We start from the raw sequence: 21,077 nt of genomic DNA on the forward strand, positions 1-21,077 counted from the left end.
TAGCAATATGGGCAGCTGCGACAGGAAGCCAGCTAACAGAGGGAGATCTGAGCTGAAAGGGCCGTTGCAATGGCAAATGCAAGCAGTCTCTCCTTCCCCTTCCTTTTCCACTCCCCTGCCTCCACCCACCAAAATCGTCATTTCCTATACAACACATCAGGACTTGCACAAAGAGTGGGCAGGGGCCATTCTTTCTCCAAGCTTATATATTAATAGAGTATGGTCCAATTACTATTTAGCCTCATGTGCTTGGGACCTCAGTGCATCAACTCAAGCCTCAGCCCATTACACTAATGAATGGTCAATTTTGTGTAGGTTTCATGTACCACCAAGAAAAATTATATTCCTTTCTGTCCCCATTCAATTTTCTTCAAAGGTCTATCATACTTAATTTACTTAACATACTTTTAACTCTGTAAAATTCTATTTACCTCCTTCTTCTTTCTTGTTTATTTTGTGGTTCAATTTATCTAGTTCTAATTTATATTCAATTTATCTAGTTCTAATATAACAAGGTTGAGATGCCCCATTAATATAGTTTTGCTGTCTTTTTCTTCTTTTTCTTCTTCAACTTTTCTGTAAGAATCTGAATGCTGTATCACTTGGTGCATATGCTTAGTACTGGTATTAGTTCATTATCTATGGTACCTTTAGCAAAATGTAGTTTCCTTTCTTATCTCTTTTAATTAGATTTATTTTTGATTTTTCTTGATCTGAGATCAAGATTGCTATCACTGCCTTTTTTTTTACTTCAGGTGAAGCATAATAAATTTTGTTCTAGCCTTTTACCTTTACTCTGTACGTATCACTTTGCTTTAATAGTGTTTCTTGTAAACAACATATTGTTAGATTCTGGCTTTTAATTCAGTATCCACTTCCCTTTTATGGGAGAGTTCATCTTATTGACATTCACAATTATAATTATTAACTCTGTATTTCCCATCATCTTATTTTTCCCAAGTTATAATTTTCTCTTTCCTTTCCCCTTTTCCTTCCTCACCAACATTTTGCTTCTGACCACTGTTTCAATCTGCCCTCCCTTTTTAACAGCCTCTTTCCTCCTTCTTATCCTTTTCGCCATATTCTTATGTTTTGCCTTCTATTAGCCCCCCCCCCCTTTTCTTTCTCTTTTCCCCTCCTACTTCCCTATAGGGGGTGACAAATTTTTCTGAGAAGCTAAATATGTCTGATATTCTCTCTTTGAGCCAAATCTGATGAGATCAAGGTTTACACAATGGTCATTTCCTTCTCTTCTTTCTTCCCACTTTAATAGGTCTTTTTTTTGCCTCTTCATGTAATGTAATTTACCTTCCTTTTTCTCTTCTTCCAATACAATCCCTTTTCCACCTCTACTTTCTTTTTTATACCATCACATTAAAGAAATTATATCTACATCCTCTAAGTATACTCCTAACAAAGATACAGTTCTCAAGAGTTAAATATATCATCTTCTAATATAGGGATATAAACATTTTAATCTCTAAAAATATAGGGTTTTTTTCCTTTATTTTTTATACTTCTCTTGAGTTCTGTTTCTGAAAATCAAATTTTCTGTTTGGCTCAGTCTTTTCATCAAAAATAAATGAAAATCCCCTATTTTGTTGAATGTTCATTGAAATATAATGGTCAATTTGATTCTTGGCTGCAGTCCAAGCTTCTTAGCCCTCTGAAATATATTCTAGGCTCTTTGAATCTTTAAAGTAAAAGCTTCTAGGTCTTGTATAGTCCTGATTGTGGCTCCTCAATATTTAAATTGTTTCTTTCTGGCTGCTTGCAGTATTTTCTCTTTGATCTGATAATTCTAAAATTTTGTTACAATTTTCCTTAAAGTTTTCATTTTGGGGTCTCTTTAAATAATTATTTTACCCTCTGATTCTAGGACATCAGAGCAGTTTTCCTTGATGATTTCTTAAAAAGATATTTGTCTAAATAATTTAATAATTTTGTCTAAATTTGTCTAAATAATTTTGTCTAAAAAATAAATTTGTCTAAAAAAATATTGTCTAAGTTCTTTTCTCATCATAGTTTTCAGTCCAGTAATTCTTAGATTGTCTATCCTGAATCTTTTTTTCTAAGTCAGTTGTTTTTCTGATGAAATATTTTCTATATTTTCTATTTTTTTTTCTTTTTGGGGGGGTTTTGTTTGACTGATTCTTAATATCTCATTGAGTCATTCACTTCTATTTATTCAATTTTAATTTTTAGTGAATTACTTTCTTCAGTTAATTTTTTATCTCCTTTTGCATTTGGCCAATTGAAATTTTAAATGAGTTATTCATTGATTTTTTTTTTCCATTTCACAAATTTTGTTTTTCAAAGAGTTGTTTTTGTTTCCCATTTTACCAAAACTATTTTTAAGGATTGATTTTCTTCAGACAATTTCTGTGTTTCCTTTTCCAGAGCCCTTGCCTTTCTGCATTTTTCTTCTAATTTCTTTTAAATATCCTTTTTGAATTCTTCCAAGAGAATCTTTTGAAATGGAGACTAACATAACACCTTATCAGGCTTCATCTAGAGACATTTTGTCTTTAGAATCCCCAGGGTTTAAGTCTATTCTTCCCTGTTTCCATAAAAGCTATCTATGATCAGAGCTCTTTTTTGTTTTTTTTTTTTTTTTTTTTTTGCTCATTTTAAAAGTTTGAGATCTGCTCTTAGGGCAAAAAGGAAATTGTCCTAAGTTTCCTCTACAGCTGCCCTGGGCTGATGCTGGTGCTGCCAGCTTCCTTCCCATGCTGGGTGGATATGGCCTAGTCTTGCTTGTTATGTAGGGGTTCAGAAGCTCACTATTTGCCCTCTGTTGTTGGGTTGGTGATTTGCAGGTCCACTGGTTTCTGAACTAGGACAGAGAGATGAACTTTACTGGCTAAGAAATAGAGTAGTCAATCAGTGGAATAGGTTAGCATCACAGAACAAAATACTCAATAACTATAGCAATCTAGTATTTGACAAACCCAAAGACCCCAGCTTTTGGGATAAGAACTCACTATTTGACAAAAACTGCTGGGAAAATTGGAAACTAGTATGGAAGTAATTAGGGCTTGACCCACATCTAACACCACATACCAAGATAAGATCTAAATGGGTTCATGGTTTAGATATAAAGAGTGATATTATAAGCAAATTAGAAGAACATAGGGTAGTTTACCTTTCAGGTCTATAGAAAATGAAGGAATTTGTGTCCAAAGAAGAACTGTAACTCATAATTGAACATCAAATAAATAATTTTGATTAAGTTAAGTTAAAAAATTTTTGTACAAACAATACTAATGCAGACAAGATCAGAAGGAAAGCAATAAATCAGGAAATCATTTTTACATTTAAGGGTTCTGATAAAGGCCTCATTTTTAAAATCTATAGAAAATTGACTCAAATTTATAAGAATTCAAGCTATTCTCCAATTGATAAATGGTCAAAGGATATGAAAAGACAATTTTTAGATGAAGAAATTAAAACCATTTCTAATCATTTGAGAAGATGCTCTAAATCACTATTGATTAGAGAAACTGGAAATTGGGTGGATGCTCATCAGTTGGAGAATGGCTGAATAAGTTATGGTATATGAATGTTATGGAATATTATTGTTCTATAAGAAATGATCAGGAGGATGATTTTAAAGAGGCCTGGAGAAACCTACATGAACTGATGCTACGTGAAATGAACAGAACCAGGAGATCATTGTATATGGCAACATCAATATTATATGATAACCAATTCTGATGAATGTGATTCTTTCTGACAATGAGATGATTGATGCCTGTTCCAATGATCTTGTAATAAAGACAGCCATCTATGCCCAGAGAGAGGACTGTGGGAATTGAATGAGAATCACAACATAACATTCTCACTCGTTTGTTGTTGTTTGCTTTCATTTTGTTTTCTTACTCATTTACTTTCTTTTCTTTTTGATTTTTTTTGGTACAGCAAGAGAATTGTATAAATATATTTACACATGTTGGATTTAACATATATTTTAATGTGTTGTAAAATTATTTTCCCCAGCTTTCTGCTTTCTTTCAATTCTTGGATTCCTTGGTTTTATTTGTGCAAAACCTTTTTAATTTAATGTAATCAAAGTTATCCATTTTGTATTTCATAATGTTTTCTAGTTCTTTGGTCCTTCTTCAAAAATCTGATAGGTAAACTATCATTTGGTCTTCTAATTTGCTTATAGTATCACCCTTTATGTCTAAACTATAAAACCATTTCAAACCTTATCTTGGTATAGGGTGTTAGATGTTAGTCAATACCTAGTTTCTGCCATACCATTGACCAATTTTCCCAACTATTTTTGTCAATTAGTAAGTTCTTATCCCAGAAGCTGGAATTTTTGGGTTTATAAAATACTAAATTACTATAGTCACTGATTATTGTGTCTTGATCAAATGAAATAATATTGGTAAAATACTTAGCAAAGTTCCTGTCACATAATAAGTGATATATAAATTATAATTCTCTTCCTTTTTCCTCTGTAGATTCAACTGAACTGTAAGTTCTTTTTTGGTCTGAGATTCCTGTCCTGGTTATTCCATGGCAAAATCCAACTTGGGCTGAAGGTTAGACCTACATTGTTCCTTAATTAGTAGACAGCTAGGAATCATGATTTTTTTTCTACCACTTGTAGGTGCAGGTATCCTCAGAATGTCTGACCAGTGTGTGAAATGAATGTTTTTCTCATATTTAATAACTACATATTGTGTTAAGACCAAGGTTTTTTTTCATTTTTTACTTCCTCATCCAGAAGCAAACAAATATGGAAAATCATTCATAGATATTTACTCAGGCCAAGATTTAATCAAATAATAAAAGAAATTTTAAGTATGGACTAATGGGTATATGTCTTCTCATTATTTTTGTTTCACAAGCCTGGGGAAGGTTTGATTCTTCTAACATTCAAGACAGGTGATATGGAAATTGATGCCTCTTTGAGTGGAATTTGAATGACTTAAGTCACATATCTCAAGATAACCTTCATTTTAATATAACCCACATCAGTCTTTGCATTAACCAATCCAAGTAGATTACTAATATTCATGGAATATTCACTGGAACCTCACTAACATGAACATCCACATTTGGCCAGATTCCATCTCCAGTGTCTGCAGAACTCTGTAACCTTAAGCCTCAATGGGCTGAAAAAATAACGTATAACTTTCATCTTGGATCTTCCAATCAAAATTCAATTTGCAGCAATTTCTTGATTCAGTGGAAGGAATTATGAAGGGGAATCTAGGCTATACTTTTTTTCTGCTACTTGGCATCTTGCTAACATAAGAGATAGACATTACAAATATTTTTATTCTTATTTTACAGCTGAGGAAACAGACTCAGAGAAGTAGCCAAGGTCAAAGGCAATTAGCCTATGCAAGCAGAGGCCATCAAACAATTGTAAAGTAACAGCTTCTCTACCACTACTGAGAGCTCTATTGCCATTACAACTGATAACCACGCTGCATACTAGTTTTCTTCTTTCTCTCTGCTTTTTTCTAGGGTTCTTTCTTAATGAAGACCTCAATTTCACCTCTGGGAATTCCTAATAATGATAGCAATTCAGTTCAGCAAAGTCACTTGGAAACAGATGAAAGAGGTTCCTGATTAAATGTCTTCCATTTGAATGTTAGTTTTCTCTTAAAGCAAAGGTGTAAATTCTTTTGGAAAACATGATAATACTATTGTCCAAAAGGTGGCATTCCACCCAGAATAGACAGTTGACACATTTGTAAGACTTCTGGCAGTTCCTTAAAGTCTTATGTAAAATATGATCTTTGTTCAACCTCATTTAAGTAATTGGTGCCCTTCTTAAAAATTAGATATATTTGGGAATAAGGTAGAAATTCCTAAGTGAGAAATACTTAATTTTTTTAATGTCACCTATGCTGTTTATATTTTTCCAATGTTAATTGAATTCAATATTTATTGTGTCTACTATGTATTAGACACAATAGACACGACTCAACTGGTTGAGTCTCCTTTATGTGACATGGATTAATCATTAACATTCCAATTCCTCACCCTACTACCAATAGAAAGTCAATTTTTTTAAAGCAGGGAGTATATCATTGTTGTCTTTGTATTCTTACTACCTAGAGAACTTGCCCATCACTATATATCTGGGCAGACAGGACAAGGAACACTCAACTGATGAGATAAGTAAGAAGAGAATAAACTGGATTTTCATTGGGAAATTGCAAAGTTCTCTTAATGATTCCACATTTCTCTTGAAAACTGAGGCCCATCTTAATACCAATATTCTATCCATGTTATTGCATAAGTAAGACATAAAATATATTATCTAAAGAGCTAAAAATGAATATCACATAGAAGGCAATGAGGAGATACATGGTGGATAAGAGCAGGTTTCAACATAAAACCAATGAGGAACTTCAAAAAAGAATAAGAGCAAAGTGTGCTTTGCCTTTAAATTTCAAAGAGGCTTCCAGCAAGTTAAATGGGATCCTGTGTCAAATTTATGGAAGAATATGGATAAGAGTAGCCCTGAATAGATCAGCTTTGAGCTGCCTACTTGGAAGCAAGATCCAAATCCAGAAGGTCACAGATCCTTTTGAATATGAATATCTACTGTGACTTGCATGATGTATAGTGTCAGGTTCATTGTAGGAACTTAATAAATGCTTTTAAATTTTAATTAGATTACTTAAATATACTATGTCTAGTTTTAATTTCATAGGATTTAGGACTAGAAGGAACTTCAAAGACCTCTTAATACAATCCCTTATTTTATAGATGAGAAAACAGACTGGGTTGAAGTGACTTGCCCAAAATAACACTAAGTAGGAAGGAGGGGAGCTGGGATTTTAAGAGATGAAAGAGTAAGTGTAATGTATGTTTTTAGATTTGTAAGCAGATTTTTTTAAAGGAAATTGTTTTCTTTGCAATGATGATTTCTATTCAATTGATTCAAATCAACAACCATTTATTAAGTACTGGTACCAGGCTCTGGGAACAACACAAAGGAAAAAAGCTCCTGCCTTCAAGGGGCTTAAATTCAACTGTGGGGAAATGCTATGAGCAGATATAAGTAAGAACAAAATATCAAGCCTCTCTCTTCCTTCCCCTTTTATTCCTTCAGGTCATATATTATAATGGAATAGATTTGTCCCTTTCAATGGCAATGATAATAATCCTTCCTCTTTCTGAAGTGCATTACAAGACAATTTTAAAAATCTTTTTTATGCTTTAATATTTTTATTTTCCCCAGTTACATATAAAACAATTTTTATACTTGTTTTTAAAACTTTGAGTTCCAGATTCTCTCCATTCCTTTCCCCCATATCTTGTACTGAAAAGGCACATTTAAAGCTATGCCAAATAGTTCTATAAAACTTATATTACAAAAAAAAAAAAAAAAAAACCATAGGTATTCCCCAAAAAAATCAAGAAAAAAAGTATGCTTCAGTCTGTATTCAGCCACAATTAGTTTTTAATCTGGGTATGAATAGCATTTTTCATCATAAATCCTTCAGAATAGTTTTAAAGCCAATTTTGTGAGAGGCAGATAGTAGATGTATTGTTTTTCCCATTTTACAATTGAGGAAACATAGCCTCAAAAAATTAAAGTGACTTGTCCAAAGTTTTGTAAAGGGCATAGTAGGGATTTGAACCTGGGTTCTCTAATGCTTAAGTCAGTACTGCTTTACAATGCTCTTCTAATTGTTCCATACCTATGAGGATATAAAATATTACCATGTGTTTTTACAGATAATAGAAATAAAGATGTCTTTGGCTGCCAATAGAGGATGATTCTATTCCGGTTTTCCTCACTTACCAACTGAGCTGTCAAGGATAGATTATAAAATTATATTCCAAAGTAGCATATCTTTAAATTAGTATATGACAGGAGTACAAAAGAAAATACTTCAGCTGAAAAAAGTGATTTGCATGGATGAACATCTAGAAAGAATCCTCATTAAGGAAACCAGCTCCATGGTATCTGAAAGGAATATCTCGATTTACTGGATTGATATTTAAACCAAGACAAACTTCTGAATTTGAGTCAGGAGGAAAGCTGATAAATGCATTGGGACCCTGGGAAGCCACTTTTTCCATTACATGCCAGATTTAATACAAAAGGTTCAGACAAGCACCCCAATCACCTCTAAAAACAAAAAAAAAATCTCATTTCATAATAAATTAAATATAATACAATAAATAATATCCTCTTTGCATATTTTTAGAGCCTGGACTAATTTTAGCTTAGTACCAAAGATCTGGTAATGCTATAGGTCAGATCCATTATCTAAAGCAGGGTTCCTTAACCTTTTTTTCTTTTTTCTTTTTCTTTTTTCAACCTTTTTTTTCCCCTTGTTTTTTCCCTTGATTTTCAGGAAAATCTTATTATTTGATATGTTAGGAAGTAAATTATGGAGTTTGCCATGCATATAAGGAATAAAGAAAAATATTAATTTCAATAAAATAATGTCCCCCCAAATTTGAAATTTGTTTTTACTATCCCTTGGAGATATGTATACCCTAGTTTGGGGTCTCTTGGTCTAAAAATTGTTTAAGCCAGCTAAATCCCAGTGCATAGGTAAACTCTAAGACCATTTTAGTTAGTGAACTACCTAAGTATGAGGTACTTTCCTTTCCTGAGAGAGGCTTCCTAATAAATATTCCCCTTATATACAAGCACATACACACACACACACACACACACACACACACACACACACACACACACACATTCCCCTTATACACACCCTCTCCCTCCTCCCTCTCTTTCCCTCTCTCTCCATGTCCTGCTTTCTCCCTCTCTTCCTCCCTCTATCTCCCTTCCTTTTTTACTCCTTCTCTCCCCCTCTCTTTCTCTGTCTCTGTCTCTGTCTCTGTCTCTCTCTCTCTCTCTCTCTCTCTCTCTCTCTCTGTCTCTCTATCTCTGTGTCTCTGTCTCTCTCTGTATCTATATCTGTATCTCTGTCTGTACCTCAGTCTGTCTGTCTGTCTCTCTCTCTCCACTGAATTGTATAAATAAGAAACTCAGCAAGCTTTGGAAGGCAGATTGGGGGGTGAAATTCAAATTAGCTTTGTTAAAAGTTCTTATACAAAGTGGGGTGAGAGGAAATTGAAAGACTCGACTGAAATAAGGTTTAGGGATTATCTGTAGATTTCACTTATCTTTGCTTTTTTTCATTATTATGATGATTGAAGGTTGACTGCAGTCTAAAAATCAAGGACTAGTAGATCCTCACACTTTTTCCAAGGATAGAAATGAACACAATTTTGGGGAGGGAAAAGATCTTTGAGACAATGGATAACTACATATTTTAATGTATAAACATACAGACACTGAAACACAACTAGGACGCCACTTCTAACCTTGACTAATTTTTTAAAATAAGAAACAGCCACTAACAAATTCATTAAGTAATATAGGAGTTTTCTGATATGCTACTGAGAGGAGCCATCTGCGGTAAATAATCTCATGATATAATTTAATTGCTGCATCATACTTTTTCCTACATTATATAATGTTATTCTGTTGTTAAAATAAAGCATTCTATTATATCATATTACAGTATATTTTATAAGTATTCTACTGCAATATTATATTATAATATAATGTAATTATATTATGCTGCATTTATTCAATTGATGTCAAAGCAATTCAATATCATCTTCATTTGTATTGATTTGTACAATTTAATTAGTTTATTTAATTTATAAAGTTAATATAATACAACTGAAAGATGAAATAATTCTTTACTGTCTCTAGAAGTCCCTTATGAAATACATGTGAAACAAATTTTTTTTCATATTATTAGAGACTTAACTGCTTCTAGCCTAAACACCAAAGATCTAGAAACTTTGGGAGAATCTTGAGTAGTCCTTATATTCTTTTTGTATTAGGGTATTATTAGTACAATCAGTTCATTCAATTCACTAATTGTCGCTTTGAAAGTAAGGAGTATTGCTCAGATAAAGTATGAAATATGAGAAGACAAAACAGAGTAAGAAAAAATATAACAGCAACAAATTATGAGCTTCACTGCAGATGAGATAAAGGAGAAAAGGTCCAGGTGGCACTCCAGAAAGAGTTTTGAGATTGGAGTTTAGCAGGGAGAGTTCTAAGTCCCAGATCTACTCTCATCTAAGACTAGGAAATCTTTAGCACACATCATTTTGTGCATGACTAGAGTAAGTCAAAACATATGTTTGATTTCAATTAAAAGAAAGGCAGGTATGGATCTTAAATACCAATACTCACCAAATCCAAAATTAGGACAATATTTATACATTTTGAATTAATTATAACCTTTCATTTGAACAACTGGGGTTCAGTAATCCCAGCTCTTCATATTTTCCAAAAAGAAATGGAAGGCTTTGGTCACAAAAACAATAATAATGAAGCCATTTCTGCCCTCAAGAAGCTAACATTTAATAAATATGTGTGTTTATATGAATCTTTGTTGATGCCTTATATTTCTTCCTTTCAAAACTCTCTTTTAATATCCATTTATCTAAGTGGGGAAGGAGCCATAGAAATTCTGATGGTTAAGGTAGGAGGCATAAGTGGTAAGGTGGTGGTAAGTGATACTTCAAAAAGCACAAAAAGTAAATCAAATATTAAATGGATCTCACTTTGTGCAAAGGTGACTCTGGACATTGAGCAGCATGTTTTTTCTCTTTTCTTTAAATAGGTTCATACATATGGAACTGAGAGAAAGGTGGAATGTGACAATGTCCAGTATGCCCAGTGTCCTGATACTACTTGTACTACACATGCACAACAAACCCATTCGGAATAGTATCTTTCAACTGGAGCTCTCTAGAGGCTCAATAGGTTTGGATTTTTTTTTTTAACTTTTTTCTTTCTTTCTTTCTTTCTTTCTTTCTTTCTTTCTTTCTTTCTTTCTTTCTTTCTTTCTTTCTTTCTTTCTTTCTTTTTTTTTTTTAAAGAAAAATGATCAGTATGGTGAAAAACCTCAAGATGATGGCATATAGAGGATTGGTAAAAGGAAATAGGAAGATTTAAGTTCTTGAAGACTGAGGAGTGGAATATTATAGCTGCTTCAGATATTTGAAAGGCTATCTATCATGTGATAGAGAGATTCTATTTGCTTTCTTTAGTCTTAGAGGACAGAGCTTAGAGCAATAGATTGAAACAGGAGTGAGCTGGCTGCCAGAAGCTATGTGGGTAACAATTGTCACATTTTCTTCATGCACATTTATACCTCAGGAATTTTTGCAAAGACTACAAAGTGGGATTTAATTTATCATTTTGTTAGTTATACTCAAAAGAAAGCATTACTAATACAGATTAAACAAAAATGCTCCGAGCAGACTTCTTTCTCCCCCCAGAGTTACAGTGAAATAGATTTAGAGTCAATATAAGAGAAATTAAGAGATATTGGGCTGCCTCCGATGATAATGAGTTTCTCCCTACTACAAGTCTTCAGGCAAATCTTAGTTGACCACGTATTGGGAATGTAGTGGGGGTGGGATTCTTGTTCATATTAGATGGCTTCTTTTCTGGGATACTCTATTGAAAAGTGAATGGATGGAAAGGAGGCAGCAGGAGAAGATTTCTTTCTAAAAGGTTGACATTGAAAGGAAGAGAAGATAAAAAGTAAGTTGGTTTCAGAATGTGGAAAGGTAGTGAGGAAAAGCCATTAGACAGGGATGGGTTAAAGCTGATGGGAGAGGAAATGTTTTAAAGGGCAAATGTAATGGGCTGAGGCTTGAGTTGATGCACTGAGGTCCCAAGCACGTGAGGCTAAATAGTAATTGGACCATACTCTATTAATATATATGCTTGGAGAAAGAATGGCCCTGCCCACTCTTTGTGCAAGTCCTGATGTGTTGTATAGGAAATGACGTTTTTGGTGGGTGGAGGCAGGGGGGTGGAAAGGGAAGCGGAGAGACTGCTAGCTGGCATCTTGACACAGCTGCTCGCATTGTTATTGCAACCGCCCTTCACCTCCAATCCCCCTTTGCTAGCTGGCTTTCTGTCTGCCTATGTTGCTATCGCAATCCTTTTTCACCTCTACTGAGAATAAAGATTGAAGATTTTTCCCTTAACCTGAATTCCTGACTCCGGCTGATTTTAAATATGAAGTCATAATAGGCAAATTCTTAGAATAGTTGAAACTGGATAGAAAGCTGTATAAATAGAATTGTGGCAAATTTTTAGTAGCACTTCCTGTTCCACTGCTTCTAGCTCAAAACACACACACACACACACACACACACACACACACACACACACACACCTATAGTCATGATACAAGATCATCCCTTTCTTTTTTTTAGTTTTAGGAGACACTATTTTCCAGAGCTAAATCTAGCAAGTAAGCTCTGTCCTGAATTTGGCATAATAACAAATCTCTTGCATTCATCTTTTAGATGAATACTAACTCACAAATTTTTGCAACTAAATCACATTACTGATGATCCCTGAGTCTCAGGGCCCAGACAGGAAGCCCTTATATGAAGGAACTTTTTGTCACTAGACAACCTTGCTTGTATCTCACCTTTGTGATTGCACCACACTATTTGATCAAGGTTTAGCCCCACTGCCTTGGATCTCCTCCTAAAAGAAGCCCCAACACATATGTCTTAATTTCTCTTTTCCAATATAACCTGTGGGAATCTTTGGTATTTTTGGAGGTAATGGATGCAAAACCTCTGTGACTCTTTGGTTATTTGCTACTAGAGTTGATAATTCTTGTCCCTCACTTAAATCTCAATCACTTGCATGTCATGAAGGACAAAAAACAACAACCAAAACCAAAATGCATATATATATTTGTACACATATTTCTCTATGTGAATGTATACACAGAGAAATATGTGTGTGTGTGTGTGTGTGTGTGTATAAACATAAGCACATAAGCTCCAAGAGTAGAGATAAAAGGGACTCTGTAAGTAATCTAGTCTAACCCCTCCTCCCCCACCTCTTTTTATATGAGGAATGATGAGCACTTTAAAGTTTACAAAATGCTTTACATGTTATCTCATTTGATCCTCACAACAATTCTTGGAGGTAAGGCAGCTCCATTTTACAGATGAAAAAACTGAGCCTTACAGAAGTAACTTATCCAGAATCACAAAGTAAGTAGTAGGAAGGGTATTCAAACCCAGGTCCTGAATACCAACCTGGTACTCTTGCCACTGTTCAATGATATCTCATTTTTTCACTACCTTCCACTTCCATCCACACTATGCCCCAACCTCTATCTTTACTAATCTAGTAAATATTTATCACCTACATATTCCGTTTTCAAGTTAAACTGACCTTCTTGATATTACTTACATACATAACTCTCCCTTGTCTGGCCTTGCCCTGTCCTCCACTCCTGAATACAATTCCTTCTTATTAGAATTCTGAATTTCCTCCAAAACTCTGAGGTAATGAGCTACAAATCCTTCTAAAAAATCTGTAAGCACAATAGCAATTCTTTTGTCTAAAAGGTACTGCTGAAAAATGTTTTTATTCTATATGAAAAAAAAAAAAAAAAAAAAAAACGTAAGTCAGGAGATCAGGGTTCTAATCCCAGCCAAATACACTACAGGATTTGGTTTTTCATGCTCTTTTCTGAGCCTCAGTTCCCTCATCTGAAAAAAAAAATTATCCAAATTACAAGGTCCTGATAAGCAACAAAGTGTTTAATAGACCTCAACTTGCCAATAAATGTGAATTATTATTTCTATGGGAAAAACTTAAATAAAAATAGAGAGTTGCAGGCACTATTACTGTCTTTATGATGCACAGATCTGACCCCAGCACTCCTTTGTTAAATAAACTTCAGTAGATTCCTCTTTGGCTCTAACATGAAGTACAAATTTCTCTGACATTTAAGGCCCTTCATAGCTATGCCCCAATCTTCATCTTTACTAACCCAGTAAATATTTTTCACCTACATATTATGTTTTCAAGTCAAACTGACCTTTTTGGTATTACTTACTTATATAACTCTCCCACATCTGGGCCTTTGCTCTGCTCTCCACTCCTGAATACTATCCCTCTTTATTAGAATTCTGAGTTTTCTCAAAAACTCAGCCCAAGAGGTACTTTCTATAGGGAGTCCTTCCTGTTCCTTAGCTACTAGCATCCTCTCCTCCATGATGAGCTTCTGTACACTCAAATGTGTACTTCTGTACAGTAGAACGTGAATTGTTTGTGGGCAGAGACTTTTATTTTTGTCTTTGTAACTCCACCACATGGCACAGGTCTTAGGGGATAGCAACATCAGCAACAATTGTGTTAGCAACAATTGCTAGACAACAAGGAGCCCCAGATAAGCATATTTTAACCAGTGAATGCATTATCATGTAGTGTGTTGGACATGAAACCTCAGAAATGTGTTTTTTTTTCCCCAACGTGTTGTTTTTGCTGTTCTTTGGGTGAATTTATGATACAGGCAGCTTCATTATAATATCATTACCATATATCAGTACTCCCAAGTGGGCTTTTTTATGTATTCTGGGTAGCCACATGCATGGCTCCTATTTGCCTTCTTTCCCAGTTGATCGTGGTTTGGGCCAGACCCAGATGTTAACATTTTCTACCTTCTACAATGCTTCACTCCATGGGTGTGCTTATTTCCCTTAAGGAATAGAGCCCACTGGGTGCATCACCCCAGTCAAAAGCCTTTGTTTGGATTGGAGAATGAGCCTGAATTCTTTTACTGAGACACACGCTGCATACCTCAACAGTATGTTCTTAATAAATGATTACTCACTGGTTGATAACTAAACCTCTTTATGTAAAAGAAAAAGTTGCCTCCCACAGTGGTCAGCCAATCATTGCTATTTCTCTGACATTGTTACCACCCTCATCACTTGGCACTTGAACTGCTGTGATAGCTTGCTGATGGTTCTGTCTACCTTAAGTTCTCACCTGCTCCAATCCATCCTCCATTCAGCCAAGAAAGTAATTGCTCTCAAGCATGGCTCTATCATAATGGTCCCCTAATTCTCCTCCATCCCCTGCCAAGCTCCAACATCCTATTGCCTCTAAAATCAAAATCCTATTTAGCATTCAAAGCTCTTCATAATCTAGCTCTTTCCTATCTTTCCATATCTTACTTTCTGCAGTACTCTTTAGCCCAGTGACTCTCACTTCTTAGAAGTACATGAACTCTCTCAGTTCTGGGCATTTTCTCTGACTGTTCCCCATGCTTGGAATGTTCTCCCTCCTCATCTTTGCCTACTGGATTTCTTCATTTCCCAACTAAAATTCAATATTCTACAGGAATCATGTCCCAACTCCTCTTAATTCTAATGCCTTCCCACTAATTTCATATTCTATAGAAATCATTCCCATTTTTATTTCCTATTTATCTTGTATATAGCTTGTTTGTGAATATTTGCTTGTTTTCTCTCCCATTAGATTATAAACTCCTTGAGGGAAGAAAACTATCATTTGCTTCTCTTTGTATCACTACCATTTAGTAGTTTATCCACATAATTATTTCTTGACAGGGTGAATGCAACTCCTTAAACATTTTGAAAAAATCTCTTCATTTTTAATTATCTCCATGTTGTAGACGAGAAAACTGAGACAGATAGAAATCAGATGACTTAGCCAAGCTCCCAAGTGTCTGAGGTTGGATTTGAAATCAGGTCTTCCTGACTCCAGGTTTAGCACTTCCCAATGACTACCTAAATGCAACTAGCTACAACTAGGTGCAGCCCATATAGCTGGTTAAGGAGAGGGCCAGAACTAACACCCATATCTCTTCACTGTCATTACAGAAACTTTTGCTACCTCTTGCTACTTTTCCTATGTCAGTTTCCTATATGATTCTATGGGAATTGTCATTTCTCTTGAATGCTAAATCAGCTCAGAAGGGACTGAGAAATCTTGACATTTTTGCATTTTGTTAACTGATTTACTAAAATTATTTGTAAGACATATCTTGAACAGCTGGCATTATGAAATTTTCTAAATCATCCCAAATCACTTTGTGAAGCCCTTTTTTATGAAAGACATAAACTTAATGGTATGAATACCTGAAAGGGCACAGACCTGAAACATTGCTTTACCCTTGATGGGCTGTGCTAGCACCAAGAATTATTTTCAGCTTGGTGCTTTTCCTTTACTGTGAGGTTGGAAGTAGAGCTGTCATCCTACTCAATACTTACCTTCCAGTCCCTAAAAATATATATCATTCCTTAATGTTTTCACTAGAACTCTTAGAAAACTTCAAGGAATGATTTCTTTCATAAAAAGGAGTAGACATTTTTAAAAGGGAATATAGGTAGGTCAAAGAATAGTACAAAGACAAAACTTCAAAATTATCACACACACACACACACACACACACACACACACACACACACACACACACACACTATCCTTAAGTCCCTGGATGTAAAATTAATTAACTGTAGGTTAATTAGCTAGAAGGAACCTTAGAGGCAATTAGTCTACTCTCATTCTACAAATGAGTCAAGGGAAGCCCAGGGGTACTTGCCATAATCACAGAGATACTAATAGGAGCTGGGGTTTGTTTCTACATTCTCTGGCTCTGATTCCAAGACACCACATACTGTTTCTTCTCTTCTTGATGCAGTTCACCACCTATGGATGCCCAGATATTTCTTCAGCATTCCTTAATTCTGAAGAAACTTGGCTCCATCCTACCAGCATTCTTTCACTATATATGAGTCCATTCAGCCTTACATTCTAGGTTTTCCCTGCTTTGACTCCCATCTGTGCTATCTTCCCCTTGCAACTGTCCTTTTGTCCAGCTGCAAGGCATCTTAATTTTTAGTTTCTGAAAAAAAAATGCTGCTTTTCTAACAGAGTCCCTGTGATTCCTTTCCTTAATCCAAATAGTTCCACATTGATCTTGCAGTTATCTTCTTTACCCTCTGCTCTCCCTTTCTCAAATTTTTTTGTCTTGGAAATTTTATTCTATCATTTTCAATATGTTCTATGATTTTTTGAAGTTTTGATTGAATAACAAATTTTAAGAATGAATAGAAAGGAATGGAGTTTGTTGTTGGTGTCAATTCTCATAAAATCTTTTTGTAATGAATCACTAAAAATATTTTATTAACATTTTAAGAAGTAACTGATCAGAACACAACATTTTTACTAATAGCAAAGCATGCCAGACTAAACTTTTGACAGATTCATTAGGCTGGCAAATTAGGGGAATGCAGTAGGAATGATATATATATATATATTTGGTCTTTTTAAAATTACTGATGCATTTCATTTTGATATAACTGTCACTTCCCCATTAAAATTCTCCCCAAGAACAGTATTTTTCTTTTGAAAAACAGTTAAGGAAAACCAGAGAGTAGTTATTAGAACTGACAGCACATGTAACATTTTTATCTCAGAGTTTATCATTTCTTAACAGAAAGGAAGGAAATATAAAGCATCCTCTAATATCATTCATCTGGAATATGTTCTGGGCTGAATTTTCTCCATTTCTACTTTCACACAACAGACTGACAACATCTGTTTATTGGTGACTGAGTACAAAACAACTATTGTATTTGTTTGCAGGTGTTATTATAGAAGGATTCTAATAGTTAAGGTTATATTTGACAGCCATCAGTGAATGAACACACAAATCCAAAATAGCATAGGTACAGGGCCATATTCACATATTATTAAACTGAACTGCAAAAGGAGTTAAACAAGAAAATTCTACCAAATTTATTAATTAGGCTTTTATTTTACACAGTTGTTCTATCTCTTTATTTCTAAGAGTTTAAATAAAGACCATGTAGACGTGTTAAATTTGACTTTGTGTTGGAAAAGTGAAATGGGGGCTGAAGAATAATCTGCCTAAAAGTGACTAATAAATTGATTGGAGGAGAAGAGTTCACCTGGAGAAAGAATAACTAGAGAAGGTCTCTGGACAATGCTACCGTTTTGAGGGCCAGATTGAGGGAACAATAGGAAGAAAAATCCAATAGAAACCAAAAAAGAACAGTTAAAAGAAATAAAACAACCAAATAGAACAAACATTGTTTCCATTGAATGTAAAATGATTAATTTTTTTTTTTTTAGCCAGAAGGGCAATTAGATCTGATCTGTGGCCATCATACTCTTTATTAAGAGGATTAGAAGAGCTGATGCTCTGTTAACCTACCTATCCATGGAGATCTGTAAGGGGTCTGTGAGTTTAACTTTGGTTAATTATCCTACCTGGAATTTGTCATCATAGTCATATTCAAATGATCCTACTTTTTCAGTTAATCAACATTTATTGTCTGCTAAGCATGGGACACTGTGTGAAGCACTAAAGACACAAAGAAATGATAAAAGTTCCTTCCCTTAAAGATTATAAGGGGAAATCATAAAAATAAGTAGATACATAGAAGATATATACAGAGTAGATGAAGGTAATCTGAAAAAAGACATCAGTCAGAGAGACTGGGAAAAATCTCCTGCAAAAGACAATATTTGAGATGATTTGAATAAAGCTGGAAAAACTAAGAAGCTAAGTATAGGAGCAGAGCATTCAAGGTAGGAGGTATGGCCACTGCAAGATGGGAGAAGATAAGTAGGTTTGTGGAGAGAAGTAAGATGTATTAAATAGGTAGAAAGGGCTCACATCCAGGTTATGTAGCGCTTTAAATGCTAGAAGACTTTATCTTTAATCCTGGAAGTGATAGAGAGCCAGTGAAGATCACTGAACAGAGGAATGATGTGGCCAGAGCTATAATTTATAAAAATCACTTTAGCACCTAATTGGATTATGGTTTGGAATGGAGAGAAACTTGAGGTAAGGAGACTATTAGATGACAATTATAGCAGTCCAAACAAGAAGTGATGAGAACCTGACCTAGAATTGTGGCAGAATAAGTGGAGAGTAGGTATGTATATAAGAGATGCTATAAAGGTAGAAACAAAATTTGACAATGGGCTAACTGAGGATGATGAGTCAAGGATAACATCAAAATCTTAAGTCTGTGTAATTGAGAAGATAGTGGAATCCTCAAGAGTAATGGGGAAAATTGGAAGGGGAAAGATTTGGGGAGAAAGAAAATGAATTCTGTTTAGACATGTTGAGTTTTGAGATGCCTGAAGAAACATAGTTAGAGATGCTCAAGAGACAATTAAAATTGTATAACTCAGTAATAATTAGAGCTTGATATATAGATCTGGGAATGATTTACAGAAATGATCAATGAACTGATAGGAACTGATATAATCTAGTGTGAAAGTAGAGAATGTAAAAAAGAAAGGGAACCAGGTTGAAAATTTGGGGGAACCTCAAAGTTAGAGAGCTTCCTGATTAATATGAATTATCAAATCCCATTCTACCCTCCAAATAAACAAATACAAATCCAAGGTTAAGAATACAAACAGTTTCTATTGAAGGGATAATTATTTAAGTGTCAATAAGATTTAAGTTCTTTTATTAAAAATTACAAATTTATTAAGACACTACCAGATTGTGATTTCTGCATGAATTACAAAGAATTTTAAATTAATATTTTAAAATTAAGGCACTCCTTAATGCTTTAAAGAGAAACACCTTCTATCAAAAGGATATAAATTTAAAGATATCAAAGCTTTTCAATTCAATTTTTCAATTCAATTCATTCAGGTTTTTTTTTTTTTACAAAGTCTGTGTACCTGTGAGTAAAGCTTAAAAAAAAAAAAAACCAAGTATATTATAAATCCCAGCTGACAGATGGAAAGAGAGATTAAATGCCTTATCTGAGGTCAACCAGATGGTAGAGCAGGGTACACATATAGATTAGATGTCTGCTGATAAACTACCATTTCTCCGCTTCTTCAATTTTCTAGCAAGTAGGTTTGATGGGACTTTGTCCCCAGAAGACTTTCTTCTTAGCCTAAGAAATGGTCGACTAATTTTTTAAAAATGATTAAGCATATCTTGCCTATGTGAAGTACTTAAGAGTCAGAGCTTTTTGAAAATCACACACCAGTTTCCCTGATCATAATAGCTTTGCTGAATGCTTATGTTATTTAACATTCTACATGCCGCTTCCAGTTCTCCTTCACAAAATACATGGTAATAGCGGTGAAATACAGGGGTTGGATCAGGTAGCCCCACCGGATCAGATTTAAGTTTCTGTGGCTCAGCATGTTTCTCTCTTGTAGGGCCCCTTTTGAGGTGCCAAGGAACCAATACATCTTGAGAATGAAAAGAAGTCCTATTAGTGTGAACTGGCAGCTTGGAATTAATTACTCCATTTGCATTACTACCTTCATCCCTTGTCAAGTCATTAATAGCTGAGATAGAACATACAAAATCATGATTGCTGGGGCCAGGATTCTGCTCTCCAAGTGGCCCTGAAGCCAATACACCACTGCTGAGATGCTCTTTCTTCTCATCACTATCCCTGCTCCCCTTAAGGTATTTAGACTTCTGCTTATTGTATTCTTGTTCCATTGCCCAGACATAAATGAGAGCCCTTCCTCCAGGCCTCAGGAGTCGAGCCAATTCTTGGAGGGTTGCCAGTCTTCGTTCCTAATAAAAACACATTGTCATTTATCAATCAAAGAAGATAAAGGAAGAAAATGGTAAATGTATTATACATGTATGTAGGTATGTATGTGTATATATGTATATACATATATTTTATATATACATATAAAATGGATAATAATATTGTTTTCAAATTAAAGTGAACAATTCCACCAAGACATGCTAAGTAAACTGAAAAAAAAAAGAAAACTTCCCTTTCTATAATGAATTCTCAGATTAAGAAAAGCTATAACTGAGATTACAAGTAAAAAGTAGAAGTTTTTATCTTGTTAACTCTCCTATCATTTGCAGGAATTAGATCCCCTTTCATTCCCTGAATGTTGGGTTATGTGTAACCTTTCACATTTTAAACAAAGCATCCATGTAAACAATAATTAATATGTCACAGAAGACATATTATGGGAGTGAAATCCTATTTCATTTCCTTCCCAATTGTGCTCCTAGACTGCATGATCTCCAGAAACTCACCCCCACCAGAAGAGAACATCACCTCAGGACTCTGTGCCCCTCCCTCCCTTTGAGAGCTCCCCTCAGGTCCTCCATGTAAGGAATGTGCCCAAGCAGCTATTTCATCATTTGTGATGGCTTCCTCAGGTCTACAAGCCAAGTCTCCCTTTCCACCAGGTTCCTCCA

General features: G+C 34.7%; 1 protein-coding gene across 3 annotated transcripts in view; it reads right to left on the bottom strand.

Moving 5' to 3' along the window:
• Positions 1–17,419: 17,419 nt before the first annotated feature.
• The window catches only part of ALKBH8 (alkB homolog 8, tRNA methyltransferase), a 54,416-nt gene continuing 50,758 nt past the window's right edge, over positions 17,420–21,077 (bottom strand). For all 3 annotated transcript variants that reach the window (XM_051986923.1, XM_051986922.1, XM_051986924.1), the window contains one exon: positions 17,420–20,426. In XM_051986923.1, coding sequence (XP_051842883.1) covers positions 19,854–20,426 — 573 coding nt within the window. In that variant the 3' untranslated portion in view covers positions 17,420–19,853. The remainder of the gene's footprint in view (positions 20,427–21,077) is intronic.

This window comes from Antechinus flavipes, chromosome 3 (assembly GCF_016432865.1).
Source record: "Antechinus flavipes isolate AdamAnt ecotype Samford, QLD, Australia chromosome 3, AdamAnt_v2, whole genome shotgun sequence".
In the NCBI taxonomy this organism is placed as follows: domain Eukaryota; kingdom Metazoa; phylum Chordata; class Mammalia; order Dasyuromorphia; family Dasyuridae; genus Antechinus; species Antechinus flavipes.